The 18,173-nt window shown below is 33.5% G+C and overlaps 1 protein-coding gene across 1 annotated transcript; it reads right to left on the minus strand.

Annotated features, from left to right (window-relative positions):
* Positions 1 to 12,777: 12,777 nt before the first annotated feature.
* Positions 12,778 to 17,947, minus strand: LOC140446053 (soma ferritin-like). The gene is made up of 3 exons (XM_072538570.1): positions 17,713 to 17,947; positions 15,463 to 15,687; positions 12,778 to 13,805 (listed from the first exon to the last, which is right to left on the minus strand). Exons 1-3 carry the CDS (start codon positions 17,809 to 17,811, stop codon positions 13,605 to 13,607), a joined length of 525 nt encoding a protein of 174 aa, XP_072394671.1. The 5' UTR covers positions 17,812 to 17,947; the 3' UTR covers positions 12,778 to 13,604.
* Between the last annotated feature and the right edge of the window lie 226 nt (positions 17,948 to 18,173).

An 18,173-nucleotide genomic window follows, 5' to 3' on the forward strand; every position in this document is an offset into this window, starting at 1 on the left:
TTTTGTTTTGTTCAGGCTGCATAAATCTGGTCCATTCATGAACGGATCCCTGGCTCGTGTTACACACGTTATTGTTTGTTGTGACAAAAGGGGGTGTAGCTGTTGACATGTTTTGTGTGCATGCATTACCCACATTACCCACATTACCCACACGGGGCGAATAAAGATATAAATCTACAGGGCAATCGCTAACATTCTTTGAATTGACTTTTAGTAAAAAACTATTTGAAAAGTTTAAAGAACACAAAAAAAAACAGAGGAAAAATGATGGAGAATGAAAAAGATCAAATCCATAAAGATTGCCAAAGCTTGTTAACTGCGTTTTTTACAAAGATGATTTCAACAACTCAACAACTCAAAGAATTTTATATAAGAACAAAATTCTTTTAAATAATTGGACCAACAGACATTTTCTCAAAAGTCTCCCTTATATCTCAATTAACTGTCGGTGATCTCTTGCAACAATGTCAATTAAGAATAACATTTAAATGTTACCACGTTCTTTCAATAGTGGGAGATGAAATGGGGGTGAAACCATGACAATATATTTGTCAGCGCAAGAATGGCGTTATTAACAAATAAAATAATTAAGAAATATAATAATTAGTAAGATATTAGTTGCAATTAATCCTGAAAAAGTTCCATTTAAGAGAAGATTTAATTTTAAAAGGGCAAAGTGGAGCAATTTCTCCAAACAATTGGATAAAGAAGTGGTCAAAGTCAAACTAAAACTAATACCAGAAAATTATGAAAATGTTATTCAGAAATCAAATCCCGGTTATAATATGAAACAGGTCTTAACAGCAAATCGAAAGTCTTGCTCCAGCATAATCAGGAAACGTGTGATGGAGAAGTGAAACTTATAAAAGAACTTATGTAAGTGATATTTAATCCCGGAACCGAAAGTTGTAGCAGTTTGCTGCATGAACTTACATATAGCAAATAATAGCTACCATACGAGGAAACTGTTAAAAGATCTTAGCAATGAGCCTACAACTTCATAACAAGGCATAACAAAAATAATACCTGACCAGATTGCTCACCATCTTTTACTAAATATAAAAGATTGGAAAAGCAAAGAAAGCTGGAATTACGTGATGTAAACCAAGAAAGTAAAAAAATATAAAAAATATAAAGATCTCAGAAGAGAAGAGAAGTACATCCATCGGAGAAAAAAGCGAACTTATGAAAATAGAATATTGGAAGAACTTGAGGCATTAAAAAAGGAAAATCAAACAAGAAAATTCTATAAAAATCTAAATAAAGCAAGAAAAGAATTTAAACCAAGGATCGGACTATGTAAGGATAAGGAGGGGCATATACTCAATACAAAAGAAGAAGTATTGAAAAGGTGGGTGGAACACTATAAAGAACTGCTTACTATCGAAGTAGAAGATCCAAATCAACCACCCCCAGGAGCAAACAACAATACACCATTGGAGCCTCCATCAATTCAGGAAGTACGGGATGCAATAAAACACCTAAAAAATAATAAATCTCCAGGAAGTGATGGTATACCCGCGGAACTTATTAAATCTGGAGGTGCTACTTTGACTAATCATATATATAAAATCATACTGAGAGCCTGGAATGAGGAACAAATCCCAGAAGAGTGGTGTATTGGGATCGTTTGCCCGCTACACAAAAAGAGCGATGAATTAGAATGTAGAAACTATAGGGGAATAACCCTCCTTAATACAGCATACAAAATATTTTCGAGTATTTTATATGGTCGCCTGAGTAAATATTCAGAGGAGCTTCTTGGAGAATATCAAAGTGGTTTTAGGCCTGGTCGATCAACAACAGACCAGATCTTTGTGCTAAGGCAAATACTGGAAAAAACCAATGAATTTAATATCGACACATACCATCTTTTCGTAGATTTTAAATCGGCCTATGATAGTGTCCTAAGAAATAAATTGTATGAAGCCATGGATGAATTCCACATCCCCGATAAACTGATAAGATTGGTTAAGGCTACAATGCGTAAAGTTGTTTGCAAAGTCCAAATACAGGGCGAACAATCACAGGCATTTGAAACGCATGTTGGGCTGCGACAGGGAGATGCGCTGGCCACTGGCGTGTCTCCTTTTCAACATAGCTTTGGAAAAGGCGGTCATAGATGCCCAAATAGACAGCAGAGGAAACATTTTTAATAAATCATCCCAAATTTTGGCATATGCAGATGATGTTGATCTAGTTGCCCGCACAACACGCAAGCTAGAAGAAATGTATACCACCTTGTCACACGCCTCAAAAAATATGGGCCTGCAAGTAAATGAAAATAAAACTAAGATAATGGCATCAACACCCAACAATAGAGCCAGAAACATCGGCCACCAATTCACGGTTGATAATTCTACCTTTGAAGTGGTGGACAAATTCACATACTAAGGCTCCCTGATCACCAAGGAGAACGTCATGACGGAAGAAATCAAGCGAAGAATAATCCTAGCAAACAAATGCTATTTTGGACTGAGTAGACATATGAGAAGCAGAAACTTAAGCCAAAAAACAAAAATAACCATATACAAAACCCTTATACAACCAGTGTTGACATATGGGTCGGAGGCATGGACCATTTCCAAGGCAGATGAAAATCTCCTGCTTATATTTGAACGAAGGATCCTGAGAAGAATATTTGGTGGCATCTGTGAAAATGGTGTTTGGAGAAGGAGGTACAACTACGAGATATATCACAGATATAAACATATATTTGGTGGTAAAGACGTAGTATCCTTTATAAAAATAGGAAGACTAAGATGGGCAGGACATCTGGCAAGATCACAGCAGAACAACCCTCCTAGAAGAATCCTTATGTCACAACCTGTGGGAAGTAGAAAAAGGGGTAGACCAAAACTCAGATGGAGGGATGGTGTAGATGAGGATGGTAGACAAATAGGCGCAACAAACGGGCAACAGTTGGCAGTGGATAGAACTGACTGGCGTAATAGACTTGGGAAGGTCGAGGCTCTTTTATAGGGCTGTAGCACCAATGATGATGATGATGAAACCAAGAAAGTAATCTTTATAACAACCTTTTTATTTTTAAATAGCTTATAGCCGCAATTTCTTTAATGCCAATTGGTAAAGCGCTTGGATGGCATTAGGACGCAACAGATCAAGAACTTCGGAAAACAAGCCTTCAATTACCTATTTCTCATAATAAACTCATGCGTAACAAGGTTTCCAGTACGTAAGCTATGCCGTAAACCATTGATGAAAAACTGATACTTGAACAATTCTTGCTATGGTTTAATAATAAATTTTGTACAGCATATCAAAAGTAGGTTTGAAAAAAAAGAAAATGACTAGTGTTGCTTACGGTAGATGCTGTTATGATACTTTTAAGTACCAAATATTATTAGTTACGATAATATGACCATATTGATGTTATTGTTGAAATGTATTATTTAAAATCATCGAGTCTACGTTACCTTGCAATCTAAAAACAGACGCTGGAGGAATTAAAAGAATGGATCTATCTCAGTGAAGTATATTGGCATCCCTTCTTTATCACATCTATACAAACAACTTACCGATCCACCCTCAACTACTATTACTTAGAAGAAATAAAAAAAAACTCAGTCACATGAGAAAAGGATATGAACCTAGAGCAACACAATGTAAAAACAAAAATGGCGATCTTATCACCATTTTTGCAGTTCAATAGACTTTTAACTCGGAAGAACACGAGGAAGAACGGAGACACGTAGATCTACAAAAGGAAATAGAAATAGAAAACAAGGAAGGGGTACCACCACCCTAACTGATTTAAATGAAGCAATAAATAAGCTATCAATCAATAAGAGACCCGGCACTGACCATTCGCCAGCAGAAATATTTAAGAGAGGCGGAGAAACCGCCAAGTCCACCTTTAGCTATAGCATTTCCTAATGTTTTTTCCTATTTATAAATGTCAGCTAAAACTAATTCAACTTCAGAAACAACTTGCCAAATTTGATAAGCCATGTAGGATTTGCATAGATGGGTCAAAATCCATTCTAGGAGTTGGTTGTGCGATATATATCCAAAACAATCAAGAACACATTATGTTTAAATTAAATCAACAATGTTCATTTATTCCGCAGAACTGTTTGCAATATATCAAGCTCTGGAATGGATTATTGAGAAGAAAATGTCTGAACAAATAGTAATACTATCGGATTAAAAATTTCCGTTGTCTGCTTTAGATAATTCGCATAAGCGTATATACAAAAACAGTATTATCGTCAAAATTTTAGAAAATCAACTAAAGTTACTTAAAAGAAATAATTCAGTCTCTTTTATTTGGATAAAGAAATATGCTGGTCTCTCAGGTAACACCAAAGCAGATTATTTTGCTAAAGAAGCGGCTTCAAAACGATTAGAAATTATTTGGCTCAATAGAAGTGATTTAGTCTCGTAAACAAGAATTAAAAGAAAACTGGGAAATTGAATGGAATGCTTTCTGTAACAGAAGTAACAACCTTTATACACAAATTCACCATGTTTTACCTACTGCGCCTTTTGCTGCAAGAAGTCATCCCAATAAAAGAGTATATTCAATGTTTGTTAGATGCCTTGTTAATCATGCTACTGTGAAAGCCTATCTTCATAGATTTAATTTAAGTGAAACAGAACTCTGCGATTGTAATGGTAGTGAGACTCGAACAAAGAAAAGTGTGTAATTTTGGAAGATGCTAAATTGATTTCCTTCTATAACAGATCTTATTGCATAGCAGGCTGAGGCTAGTTTCTTACTTAATAAATCCATGAAAAGGGACCATTTAAGGTTGCTGTCTATAAAAATACCAAGAAATTTTACAGAATCAACGGTATTGATCAGGCTGTTATTAAAAAGCAAGGGTTGAAGAGCTCCTTTATAGGATAATGCTACTGTCTTCTCCACGTTAAAAGAGTAAATTAGAGTCGGACCAGGTTTTTATTTAAAGTAGATCAGAAGTTATAATTGCATGAAGAGTTGCAATATTTGAGTTCCTTTAGGTAATACTGGTATTATCAGCAAAAAGAAAAATGTTTCCATCGATTTGTAGGTTAATGATGTCATTTATAAAGGTAAGGAAAATTAGAGGACCTAGTACTGAACCTTGTGGTACTCCACATACAATGCTTTTGTGACTAGAGTCAGTATCATTTACTCTAACTAGTTGTTTTCTATTCCTCAAGTAAGATTGAAACCAATTTAAAGAAATACCTGGAATTCCGTAGAAATTTAGTTTTTTTTATCAAAATGTCGTGATTTACACAATCATAGTCACAAAAACAGTGGCAGTATAAAGAATATTGTTTAGTGCTTGATAGACCTCATGTAGTAAAGAAAACATAGCATCACTGGTACATTTATTAGATAAAAAGCGGAACTGACTTTGTAATAAAATGTTGTTTTCGACGAGAAAGGACATAAATCGGGCTTTTACAAGTCTCTCAATAATTTTGGATAGGACCGGTAGTAAAGCAATAGGTTTATAGTTGCAGACATTAGATTTTTCACCACCCTTATGAAGAGGAATAATAATGGCTGTCTTTAGGCATTCTGAAAATAAACCTTTTTCAAAGGAATCGTTAATTAGTGAGACCAGGACTTCCAACACATTATTTGGGAGATTTAAAAAAAAAATTATGAATAGATCAGTACTGCATGACGATTTGCTTTTGATACTACTAATTGTTTGAATCAGTTCAGATTTAAAAACTGGTCTTATAAAGAATGAATTCGAGACCTTTTTTGAATTGAGGAGATAGGAAATGGGATCTTGTTGTGGCAAAATAGCTAATGTTATATTTTTACTCACATTCACGAAGTATTCATTTAGATTTTCAGGGTTTGGATGAAAAAGTGTTTGAACTGTGTTAGTTTTATTTCGAAGATCGTTTATTATGGACCAAGTATCCCTTGCAACATTTTTAGATCTTCCCGGATGATTCTCATAGTACATTTTTTAGCTGTTTTGAAAAGTTTTAGATAGGTTCCTGTGTACTTGAAGATATATTCAGTAACAAAGACATTGGTAGTAAATTTCTTGATGTACAGTAGTGAACGCATATTCTTATTTTTATTATAATATATTATATATAATTATATTAGTCCACGGCCTCAAACGGAAAGTGCTACCAGAAGTCAAGCACAAATTTTGGAATTTACGAAAGTTCTGAGTGGAAAAAATCCTACCTAAACGTTGGGTTTTCAAGGATTATTTGTTAAGAATGTTAAACTTGGTATATACTGCTTCATGGTCAGTGAGTCCTGCATTAATAATTGTAGAACGTACATCAAGGGGTGAGCAATCTGAGACAATATAATCAATTATGGTTATAATATCAATATAATCAATGATGTTTTAGTAATTCTTGAAGAAGAATTAATGTGCATTGTGAAACCATAAGATTCGAATATATTTATTGACCTTTCCTTTTATTGGGCATATTATTTTATTTATTGGGCAGGTCGTGTAGTTCCGTGGAAGAATGAGGTGATCTATAAATGCAAAGAATGTATAGATTAAGATTCTTGTTATAAACCAATGAAAACTCAAAAAAGGATTCATTCAACAGAAAGTCATATTTTGTTATAGGAGAAAAATCATTATTTTAGAAGCATTAGAAAGCATTAGGGTGCCACCATGAGCTGAACGTGGACGATCATACCTAGCAATTGTGGTAGGTATATTTTTCTGCAAAAAAAGGCTCGTTAACTTCAAGCCAGTGCTTGGTTACCGCAACTATCGGAGGAAATCCTAAGGCCCCTAGAAACAAAAATAATTCATCTGTTTTATATCTTATACAACGAATATTAATCAGAACGATGCTAAAGTTGTCATCACTATAGTACCTCTTCCTCTTCCACCCAGTGGTGTATTATTGTTGGTTTCACAGACTGGACTCTGACAAAAAGTAATTAAAACATCTTAGGATATTCCAAAAGAAAAACACTACAGCGAATCTATGGAGCGGGAAATGACGCTGGAGTGTGGAAAAGATGATATAACTTCGACCTTTATAGAATATATTAGGAACCCGATATCGTAAAATACATTAAGATAGGACGTTTGAGATGGGCAGGGCAAGTAATATGATTAGAACAAACTCACCCAGCTAGGAAAAAGCTCCTTGATTAACCAATTGGTCAGAGAAGAAGAATTTAAATCAATTTCTATTGACTAGAAATTGGTTAAAAAGCTTTTCATCTACCATAACTCTACTAGTTGTGTTGGTTAGTGCCATTTTATTTAATCCTATCCGTTTTTCTGCATATCCTAGATACCTCATGGCATCATACAATATGTTTTGTGATATGAGGTCACAGGTCTCTTGGAAATCAATAAATATTATATGTAGTCCCAAAGTTTGTTTATAAATATTATTTTGTATTAAGTTGTTCTTCTTGGCGACCTAAATTCATTCTGATATTTCCCTATTACCTATACTTGACATATGTTAACCTTCTTGAATAGTTTTTATTAGCATTTTGTTCACTACTTCTAGTAAGACGATTCCTCTATAATTTTCTCACGTTGTTTTATCAATTTTTTGTATAAATTGGGTATTTTTTCCTTTCTTATGTCGGAACACGTAGTAATCACTGTCTGAAAAGTACACTTTTTTAAAAAACATTATTCTGTATACATTTCCAAAGCTTCGTAGTTTCGTGATTAAGGTATGCATAAAGTAAACAGTGGCACTCCAGTTAAGACTAATCCTAATTCAACTAATCCACGGCGAGATACATCTGTGAGATGTATGTAATCGTTTCTTTTATCCCCACGCACGTACAGTAAATACTAACACCCCTTTTTGTCGTATTAACAATGCCTTGTATACGACATCAAAAGAAACTCGTACCGAAAAAATGGATGTAACTTTAGTAGTAAGTATAGACATCTGCTAACCACAATAATTATACAAGGAAGTAAGGAATGTTTGTATTTAATATTTCTACGCATTGGGGTAGTTGCAGATTACATATATTAGGGGGCTCTTGAATTCGTTTTTTTTTTTACCAGAAAGTTTTTACTTTTTGGATATCATTATCAACAAACATCTCAATTTTTTTTCTCTCTGTCGGTAAAAAGAGTTTGTTAGCTTCTCAAATTAAATTTATAATTTTTGTTTCATGTGAAAATATGGATTGGTGCATTTTTAGGAGCGAAATGACTTTGCCACGCACAATTTACGACTTTTCCTATTATTACCATTATCTTTTATATTAATTTGTAATACGACGATGAGGGCTTTGGTGAGTGATATCGAAGGAAATGTCATATCGACATCCCAGAAGCACTGTATTTAAATAATGATTAAAAGTAACCACATGATCTTGGTTTTAACGAACAATGATAACAATAACAAAACAACTTAAATGTAACTTAACCTAAATACGCAAATAACAAGGAAAAACTACTAAAAAATAACTTAATACTTTGTATTGCCTCCTCTAGCCTATATAACTGCCTGTACACGTCGGCTCATGCTGTCTACCAGATTTCGAATATCATCTTGCTGGATGTTTTGCTATTCCTCTTCTAGAGCCAAGCGAAGTTCGTTAATTGAGACTGGTGCGACTTCGCGACCTCTAATATTGCCACCAAGCATATCCCAAACGTGTTCTACTGGGTTGAGATCTGGCAAACACGCTGGCCAGTTAATTTTATTAATACCAACTTACTCTAAATATTGCGTGACATACATTGCAGAGTGGGGTCGCGCATTATCTTGCATTAATGAAAAATCATCGCCGATATATTGAGAAAAGGATACTACGTGATTCGCTAAAATTTCCTCAATATACCGGTATGCAGTCAATGAACCCTCAATAAATACCAATTCAGTGAGCGCCTCTCGGGATATTCCTGCCCATACCATCACCGAACCCCCTCAATGGCTATCGCGGGGACTGAAAGGCGCCCTGTACGTGAAATCAAATCTTAACTGTCTTTTCCTTTTTATTCCGATATACTCTGTACGAGTACAAGAAACCAATTCGCTAAGAATTTTGCTTAGTTGAGGAAATATGTTGTGGAATGCAATTTTTAGATTCCTCATGTGTCTAATAACATCTTTATCAACGTCTGTTTTGCCTTGCAATTCTTAGAAGGCACAGAGTAAAGCGAAATTCTAAATTTGGTTTCGAAAATTAGTTTACGGATTTTATTATACATAGTGTGTTTAAAAACTCATCAAAATAGGGCTAAAAATAAAAAAAATGAAATACTTTGAATTTGACCAAAATTTTCTCCGTTAAGTTTTTTTGCATCTGAGTACTCGTATATTATATTTTTTGGCTTTTCTTTCTTGTACTCAATACTCAGTGTTTCTTTGTTTTCTTGATTTTTAGTTGACCAATATGATAGCTGATCTTACGACAATCGTCTAAAATTTAGCTTTAAGTTTGTTGCTACGAAAAATTACAAATATTTTACAAAAATAAGGACAGCTTTGGATATAAATTAAAAATATAAAGAATTTTTTGTAACAAAACCATTAATACTACAAATAACTTCTTAAAGTATCCATGAATTATGATAAAATAGAGAAACAGCTGTAATGCGACCGTCCCTTTATTCTTCTTCTTCATGTGCCCCGTCCGCGAAAGTTGGTTCTTAACATGGCAATTCTGATCTTGCTTACAACAGTTCTGAATAGTTCGACCAATCTGAGCCTGAACCACTTCTGTACATTTTAGAGCCAAGAGTGCCTTTTCCTGCCTGGCCTCGCCTGCTGTCTGTTTTTCCTGGACTTTCATACACTTTGAAATCTATGTTTTTGCCAGAAATTCTATCCAATTGTAACCAATCCCATACAGTAATAATTTGAAAATCAAGTCATTTTTAACCTCTTGTTTTATAACTGAGTGTATACTGACCATCTTCATGTGTGTATATCATCGCAAAAGGAATTTGTGAGTGATTTCATTGCTATGTAGATTCCTCGCAAGTATATAAACTAACACATAATAATGTGAAGTTGCGGTTTTGAGATGGTCAATTATCGATACAAATAACCACAGAAGTCGTGCTTTAAGGTAATGAATTATTCCATTGGATCAAACACGAGGTCATTTGGTTTACTTCTCGGCCAGCAATTGATCCATCCCCCATTAGACAATTCTCTTGTTTTTCAGTTGAATCATAAATTGTATGAATAAGACAATAGAGTTTTAGACTCTAATAACTCGTAGATTTACTTAGTTAAAAACTATCAATAAAACTTTTTGTCCAGGGTTATTGAAGGACGTCTCTTTTTCTTTCTTTTTAAAGTTGTACTGTTTCTCAACTTCGGACAAATAAGAGTTATACCGCACTTGTAAAGTTTCTCTCTCAGCTTCAAAATTTGACTGTCTTAGATTGATTAAATTTTCATCACATGTATTACAAGTATATTTTAAAGGAACAGCGAATGATAAATTCAATTTTGTGTTAAAAATCTGATTATAAAGCCTGCTGACTTCTTCCGAAGAAATGTTTTTCAAACCACATTCTTCCTTAAGCATCCCGAACATTGTAGAAATATTTAAATGACCTGAATATTTTTCGCCATCCTTGCGAATTCTATTCTTCGCCTCATTCTTTACTTTATTAATATATAGCTGCTTCCATCTTTTGTCGCATTCTATAACTTCATTAGTCTGACTTTTTTGAAGCGAACATCTAACAAAGATTCCGAAATATCTAGAGCCGCAAAAAGAACTTACTGCAGATTTGAAATCTCTTTTCTTTAAGGGTTTTCCAAGAATCTCTTACTTTTATTAGCGTTTCTTCGAAAAAGTATGGTCCAATAATCGTATTATCTATTATTCCAAACAATAACTTTCTCTGGGTATTGAGTACGGTACACTTGCATTCAGAGTGAATTTTCCGTAGACCAGTACTCTTAGACAAGGAAAGAGAGGGGACAGGTAACACTCATGGACAGGTAACACTCATTTAATAAACCTTCGAAAAGTGAAGCCTATTTCGATGTGACCGCCATGTTTTGTGACTGTACGTTGCCCATTACTACCTCTCGCAGGGTTACCAGGTCTACTGATTTTTCAGTAGATCTACTGATTTCAACTTCCAATTTACTGATTTACTGAAACACTATATCGATCTACTAAAAAAATATGTAATGATAAAATCATGTTCGAAAAGTGATCATTATGTCAGTGTTCAATTATAAATTTAAAAAAATGTATTTATTGATATATATCCATTATTCTCAATCTACTAAAGAAATAAAATTTGACCTGGCAAATTTTTTGGTGCCGGTTGGTGCCAATTACACGTCCCCTCTCTTTCCTTGTCTAAGCCAGTACTGATAAGTTTGATGATTATATTATATGACCGTTTAGTAGAAATGTAGTAGAATGTAGTAGCTTCATCAGAGAATAGACCTTTTTTAAAAACATCGGATCTTTGTTTTTTCGTCCATTATAATTTCACAAAATTCAGTGCGTCTATCAAAATCATCTTCCATAAGTTCTTTTACTTTGTAGGGATGCCACTTTTCTTTCTTTGGCTTTCTAAGAACTGTTGAATGGTTCATGTCATTATATATATATATATATATATATATATATATATATATATATATATATATATATATATATATATATATATATATTCAGGGATTCTACAGTATTCACTGCTTTCTCTCGCTCAGCCGTTTCCATATCTCTCTGTTGTCCCATTCTCCATCGTTTAGGCCTCTCTTACTCATGGCGTCGTCTACTTCGTTCCTTAAGTCCATACCACTTTAGTCTTTTTTGTTCTATATATGTTAGTATGTCTGTTTCTATTGATGTTCTTTGCTTTATTTCATCATTAGTTCTCCTATCCATTCTTGTTATTCTGTAGCATCTTCGCAGGCATTCCATCTCTGTTGCTACTATCTTACTGCTGTTTTTCTTGTTTTGAATCCAATTTTCAGCCCCATATGTCATAATACTCCTCACTAATGTTTTATAAATCTGTGTTTTTGTCTTCATATTTAGGTGTCTATCCCACCATACTGGGTTAAGTTGTTGGACTGCTGTTCTTGTTTGTCCTAATCTTTGTGTAATTTCTTCCTTTGTTGTTGCCTTTTTTGTGATTATAAACCCCAAGTATTTCAATTTATCCTTTCCTTTGATTGTTACGTTGTCATCAATCTGTAGATCTTCTATGTCTTCTTCACTTGTAGATAGGTACTCTGTTTTCGCGAGGTTAATATCTAGGCCAGCCTTGGTATATTCTTCTTGTAGTTTCTTCATCATATAGCTGAGGTCGTCTTGGTCTTGTTCAATCACTACTTGATCGTCTGCAAAGCTTGAAGTATATAGGTATTCGTTCCGTACCGGTACTCCCATGCCTTCGCATTTTCTTTTCCATGTAGTCAAGGCTTTCTCTAAGTATATTTTGAATAGGGTTGGAGATGTGGAACAACCCTGCAGGAGCCCTTTTGTTGTGGTGAAGTCTCCTATGATTCTTGTTCCCATTTTAATGGACACTATTTTCTTTATACAGAGCTTTTGTAGCTTCTATGAGTTCCGTCTGTATTTTTAATTTGAACATTGCCTCGATTGTCATTATCAAATGACAGATAACAGAACCTCCAGTTGTTTGTTTTCAGATATTGGTTTTCTACTACGTTTAGTGAGGTCTTTGACATGACCTGTTGCTCTGAATTTCTTCTCAATTTTGCTTTAAGATGGTGAAATTGTATGTCGGTTGGGGTGTTTTATTATTAAATAACGTACAGACTTCTTTCTGCGTACGTGTTTTTTCAAATTATTTAAGGGAAAACATTCAAATATAAAAATGAGAAATGAAAATCTTTATTATACAATATATTAAGCCTATCTATATAAAGTTATATATCACGTTGTAATATATGCCATTAAAACAATATTCTCAATTGACAATTTGTTATATGAGTTTGATACCAATCGTATAGTTTCCTCTATATAAATAAACATACTTTAATCAAAGCTAGACAGAGGCATATGTGTATCACAAATATATCAGTCAATAATAAGTCACAAATGGCTGCTAGACATTAAAGTAAAAAAAGGTTATGATAATGTGCTTCGTCAATATAAAATCAAATATGAAATCAAACTAAATAATATTATATAATACCAGTCATCCGTTATATTCGAGTTGTCATATGCCATATGCCAATTGTCATAAGAAAATCTAAAATTACAAGTAAATTTTAAATTTGTGCAGTATAACGTATTTGCAGCTTTTCGGTGTACACTTCAATAGTTTGATTATTCTTACAATTGCAGTTTCTCTGTCTAACTTTAATTAAAGAAGCGGATGAAAATGCTTTTACCTTTCAAAAAACTGGTATAAGAGTGTATAAAATACTAACGGTAAACAGTATTGTATTTTGAAAGGAAACTAAAAGACAACTGAATTGCTTTAGACTTAATGTTTTGTTATTGTACAAATAAGATAAAAATTGATACAACATAGTTGTACGAAAATCACTAATATCGAAGAAAATTAATACAAAATATTCAAAATTAAGTACGCAGTTATTCCTTCTAATCAATACTCGATAAAAACCATGAATAGCAAAAGAATACATCCGCTTTTACAATAAGTATTATTTGTGGTTACTAAATATTTTAGCTGGTTCTAATTAGAAGCAGCTTCCTTGTCTAACCTTTGATCGAACATGTACACGCCAAGGCCCTCTCCGACCCTCTTTAGATTCGTAATGTGGTCCCCTATTTCCTTGATAGCATCCACTTGCTCCTGCAAATAATGCGTTTCCAGGAAATCACATAAGTTAATGTCCATGTGACCGGAACCAACGTTGTGCAAGTGTAACAGGCTCTGGAAGAAGAGAACAACAAAATAATTAGAAACCCGAATTTTAAAAGAATAAATTATAACATATAATTTCACTTAGTTTTATAAAGTCATAAACAAACAGTTGTAACAAAGTTAGTTACAACGTCACTCATGGTTACAGAAGATATACAAGATTACCATCATTAACGTTCGTTATAAGAAAAAGTTTACGTTGATGTTCTCACTCGATTTTGTTATCTGACTTCAAAAGGCTGGCAACAAACTAATCACACTTTGTTTTTATTGATAAATGTCGAAGTTATTTAATAACCTTAAAGTATCGTACAAACTTCAAATTTGCAAAGATATTTATTACTTGTTGAAGGGTTGCCGGTTGATGGTCTTTAACTGGTTCAGAGATCAAAATTTCAACGAAATTTGGTGATGTACAAGGAAAAATAACAGGAAAATTTGAAGCAAGAAGAAAATTAAACCTTAGAGATCCGCTATCCACAATACTCTTCAATTTCTTCTGAAGGCAATAATAAGAAAAAGTGGAATACGAACGCAAGGTATGATTTATGATAACAGAAGCCAAGTCATGGACCGATGTAGTGTTAATGGCAAAAACTAAAGGGGAACTGCTGATGATTTTTCAACTCTTTGAAGCGAAGGCTAAACAGTATGGACTGATTATAAATAAGTAAAAAATAAAGTATATGGAAATTGGATAGATGACATATGTGAAGACACACAACTAAAGACTACCACAAACAAAGAGAGTAAATAGTATTGCTTCAAAAAGGTAACGTAGTTTAATTATCTAGGAGCAACCCTAACAAGTAAAGAAGGGGAGGAAAGCCAAGAAATGGAGAAGCTGATTTCGAGAGAAACGAAGTCTGTAATAGCTGTACACAAACTACAAAGAGCGAAAAACATCTCCAGATAGGCAAAATTGAGACTATACCGAACAGTGATTCAACCCACGATCCTGTACGGAAGCGAAATATTAGTTGTGAACAAAAATCAAGAAAATATGCTGAACATCTGGGAACGGAGTATTTATAAAAGATATTCGGGGGAGTAAAAGACTATGAAGACATTTGGATGAAACGAGCAAATATAGAGATCGTAGGGCTGTACGGGAAGCCAGATTGTCAGGACAAAGAGACTTAGATGATTAGGTTATCTTGCGAGAATGACAGACGAAAGGTGAGCAAAGGAATTGCTGCTGAGAGGGAAAGGAAAGAAGAGAAGAGGACGTTAGTAAACAATATGTCATTTGTATGACAATTCATATGTCAATTTCATAAACTGCAGTACTATATGTTGGCCGACATCAAGAACAAGCTTTGGATGCTAAGCTTTAGACTCATCATTATCAACACGATATAATATTTGGGCCTAATGCCGCTTCATGATAGTATGCCAGGAAAACTATTGCAAAATGGCATAAATTCGAGCTCCCAAATGCCCCTAAAGCTCGCCCAATAGAATAATTTTTGTCATTATTGTGTCGAAAGGTTTTTGAAAATGGCTAAGAAGCCTAAAACTAATAACGATTTTTAGGAAAATTTGGCAAGAAGACTTTAACATAGTCTGACGAAAATGGGACAAGTCTTAACCAACTTGTATTTCATTGGTAACTACGGTTTAATATCTCTTAATTTTAATTACTTATAGCTCAAACATTACGTACCTCATTGACTTCTTTTTCTAGATTAAGAGCATCAACCATTGCTTCAACTGGCGAGGTCCACTCCTGCTTTTCTGGAGCTTTGATTTCACTCAAGACAATTTTTCCTCCTCTCTTGTTCATGTACTCCATTAAGCGGGTGGCATGCTCGCGTTCTTCCTCTGAAGATTCTTTGAAGTACTTATGGAATCCCATCAAAGCTACGTCATCTCTATGGAAGTGATAGGCCTGTAAACAACAATAAAGGTATTGGTATCATCAAATTGCATAAAGGATTATGTAATTTAATGATACCAATCAAGGTGAGGCTTGAGTAATAATTACTCAAGCCCCTAAGATTCGAAACAAATATCATAACAGGAAATTCTCACGAGCATTTAAAATAAAAAATTAAAAATGCCAATTCAGACCTATAAACGGAAATCACCAGGAAAAGATGACAACCGTGGAGATGTTGAAGTTTGGAGAAAAAATAACAACTAGGGTCCTGCATTTCTTAACGAATTAAATTCTTAGTATAAGAAACCAAACAACTGGAAAGAAACAGTGACACTGTTATTATTTAAAAAAGGAGACAGAATATATAAACATTTATACACCTATAACCCTACCAAATATTAAAGGATTAAGCTAGATTCAGTAAATTACTTAAATCACCAGACATATTTATCCAGACTTTTACCTATTTGTTAAGGTATAGAAGAAGTTTCAAACTTAGCGATCAAAGGATCGAACTATCTATATTTGATATTTATTCCTAAGTAAAAGACACCTGTGACAAGCTTCAACTTAACATTCCTACTCCGAGAAAACGTAAAGTCTCTACTAGATTAGATAATAATGCTGAAAATACATTTACAATTAACGATAAAAAAAGTTTAACTCTTTGTATTTTATTCGCTTTTAGACCGAATGATTCAGTCATTAAACGACAAATTTGACCAAGAATAAAAAAAATATTTATTTAGTAGGTAAAATCGTATCGTTAAATATAGATAAGATAAGAAATCAAGATTTAAAATACACGTTAGAACATTTTGATTTGAATTTTCCAGAATTAGAAGGTAAACTAAGACTTTTGAAAAAAGAAAAAGTAAAAATTTTCCACCTTAAAACGTTCTCGACTGGCTCGATTGGATGTCTTTGCATAATAGAAAATTGATGTTTCGAGTGTTTAACTAACCAATGGTAAAATTTGCCAGAATTCCTGTATAATGTGTTGTTATAATAAATTTTGAATGAATTTAATATAAAAATAAACATAACTCATTTCAAAAAGTCAAGGATATCACAACAAAAATTGCCAAATGGAGCTTCGCAAGACACACTGCTAAATAAAAAGACCAACGTTGGAACGCCACAATACAACATTGGAGACTTTTCAAAGTATGTTGACCATGATAACAATCGATGAAAGGAGTTGGGAGAGGCTTATGTCCAAAAATAGATGATAGAAGGTTAAGAAAAATAAGATGATAAAACTAAAAGTATCTAAAAAGAAGAAGATGCAATCAATATGTACTACTTACACCCACAAACACATGTATGGAGTTTATGGACAAACCCTGAGATAGAAGAGCTGCAAATAGGATAAAAAAATTATACATTAGTAAACATGGACCAACAAAAACAATAAAATGGAGGACCACAACCTCCTATACAACCACAACTAGATGTTCAGATAAAACAAGATGCTGAACGAAGATAGATGCAAATAATCCAAGATAGAGACTGATATATTTTCATCTTGGTTGTTTTCATTATTTCTTTTATTCTTCTTACGTCAGGCTTTGTTCAAAAATTGGTAGAAAAAGACACAACTCCTAATATGAAAGTTAAGTCATAAAAACTGATATTGCTGATATTACTGGTATAGAAATTTGCCAAAAACTATTAAAATCTACGAATCGTAGCATACTTCGAAATATAAAGATATTTCGCAATACTTATGAAATATTGCATCTAAATATTAAGGAAAAGACATCTTATAGAAAGAGCTTTCGACAAAAAGTAAAGGGAGTACAAAATTACTTGTAACGCTTAGGGGAATGATGTGAACAGTATACATCATTATTATAAACAAAAATGAATATAATCCAGCAAAATGTGAAATATAGTCCATTTTACAATCTAAAATGAGTTTATCGTCGTCTGACTCATACCCACATATATACAACGCTTCATAATTACATTGTAAAGTGTAAAGTATATTTATCAATCTAATTTGAATACCAGACGAAAAATAAAACTCACCATGGTCATATAGACATAACTAGCACTTAACTCCACATTGATTTGTTTGTTGATGGCATCTTCACAGTCCTTGTGGAAATTCTGCCTCACTTGCGACATTTTTTAATTTTAATATATCAAAAAATTGGTGGAAAACTTGGGAACATTCACTTCTACTTCGACAAACAACTGGCGATCGATCGACAAATGCGCAAATTGGAGTGAGATTGGGATAGGCCACGTACAGTTGGCTAGACTCGAACGTACTTGAATTTGGGTAATGATGTCAGTTTTTTTATACGTGTATGCAAATAAATTGGATATTTATGATGAAATTTGCTATTTTTTTAGATAGTTATATTGTTTTAATAAAGAAACGTAGTAAAATTATTAGTTAAACTGTATTTTCGATGGATATACAATTTCATAAAATAATTTAGTAATAGAAAACAACAGCTACGCGTAGTAATATACAAAAAGAA

This window comes from Diabrotica undecimpunctata, chromosome 1, assembly GCF_040954645.1.
Source record: "Diabrotica undecimpunctata isolate CICGRU chromosome 1, icDiaUnde3, whole genome shotgun sequence".
Lineage (NCBI taxonomy): Eukaryota > Metazoa > Arthropoda > Insecta > Coleoptera > Chrysomelidae > Diabrotica > Diabrotica undecimpunctata.

Bases quoted from the DNA above. Each gene is read 5' to 3' on its own strand.
- LOC140446053 (XM_072538570.1), bottom strand. From the start codon at position 17,811: ATGTCGCAAGTGAGGCAGAATTTCCACAAGGACTGTGAAGATGCCATC. The intron at 15,688-17,712 runs GTGAGTTTTATT...TGTTGTTTACAG, and splicing joins GTTATGTCTATATGACCATG to GCCTATCACTTCCATAGAGA. The intron at 13,806-15,462 runs GTACGTAATGTT...CTCTTCTTCCAG, and splicing joins TAGAAAAAGAAGTCAATGAG to AGCCTGTTACACTTGCACAA.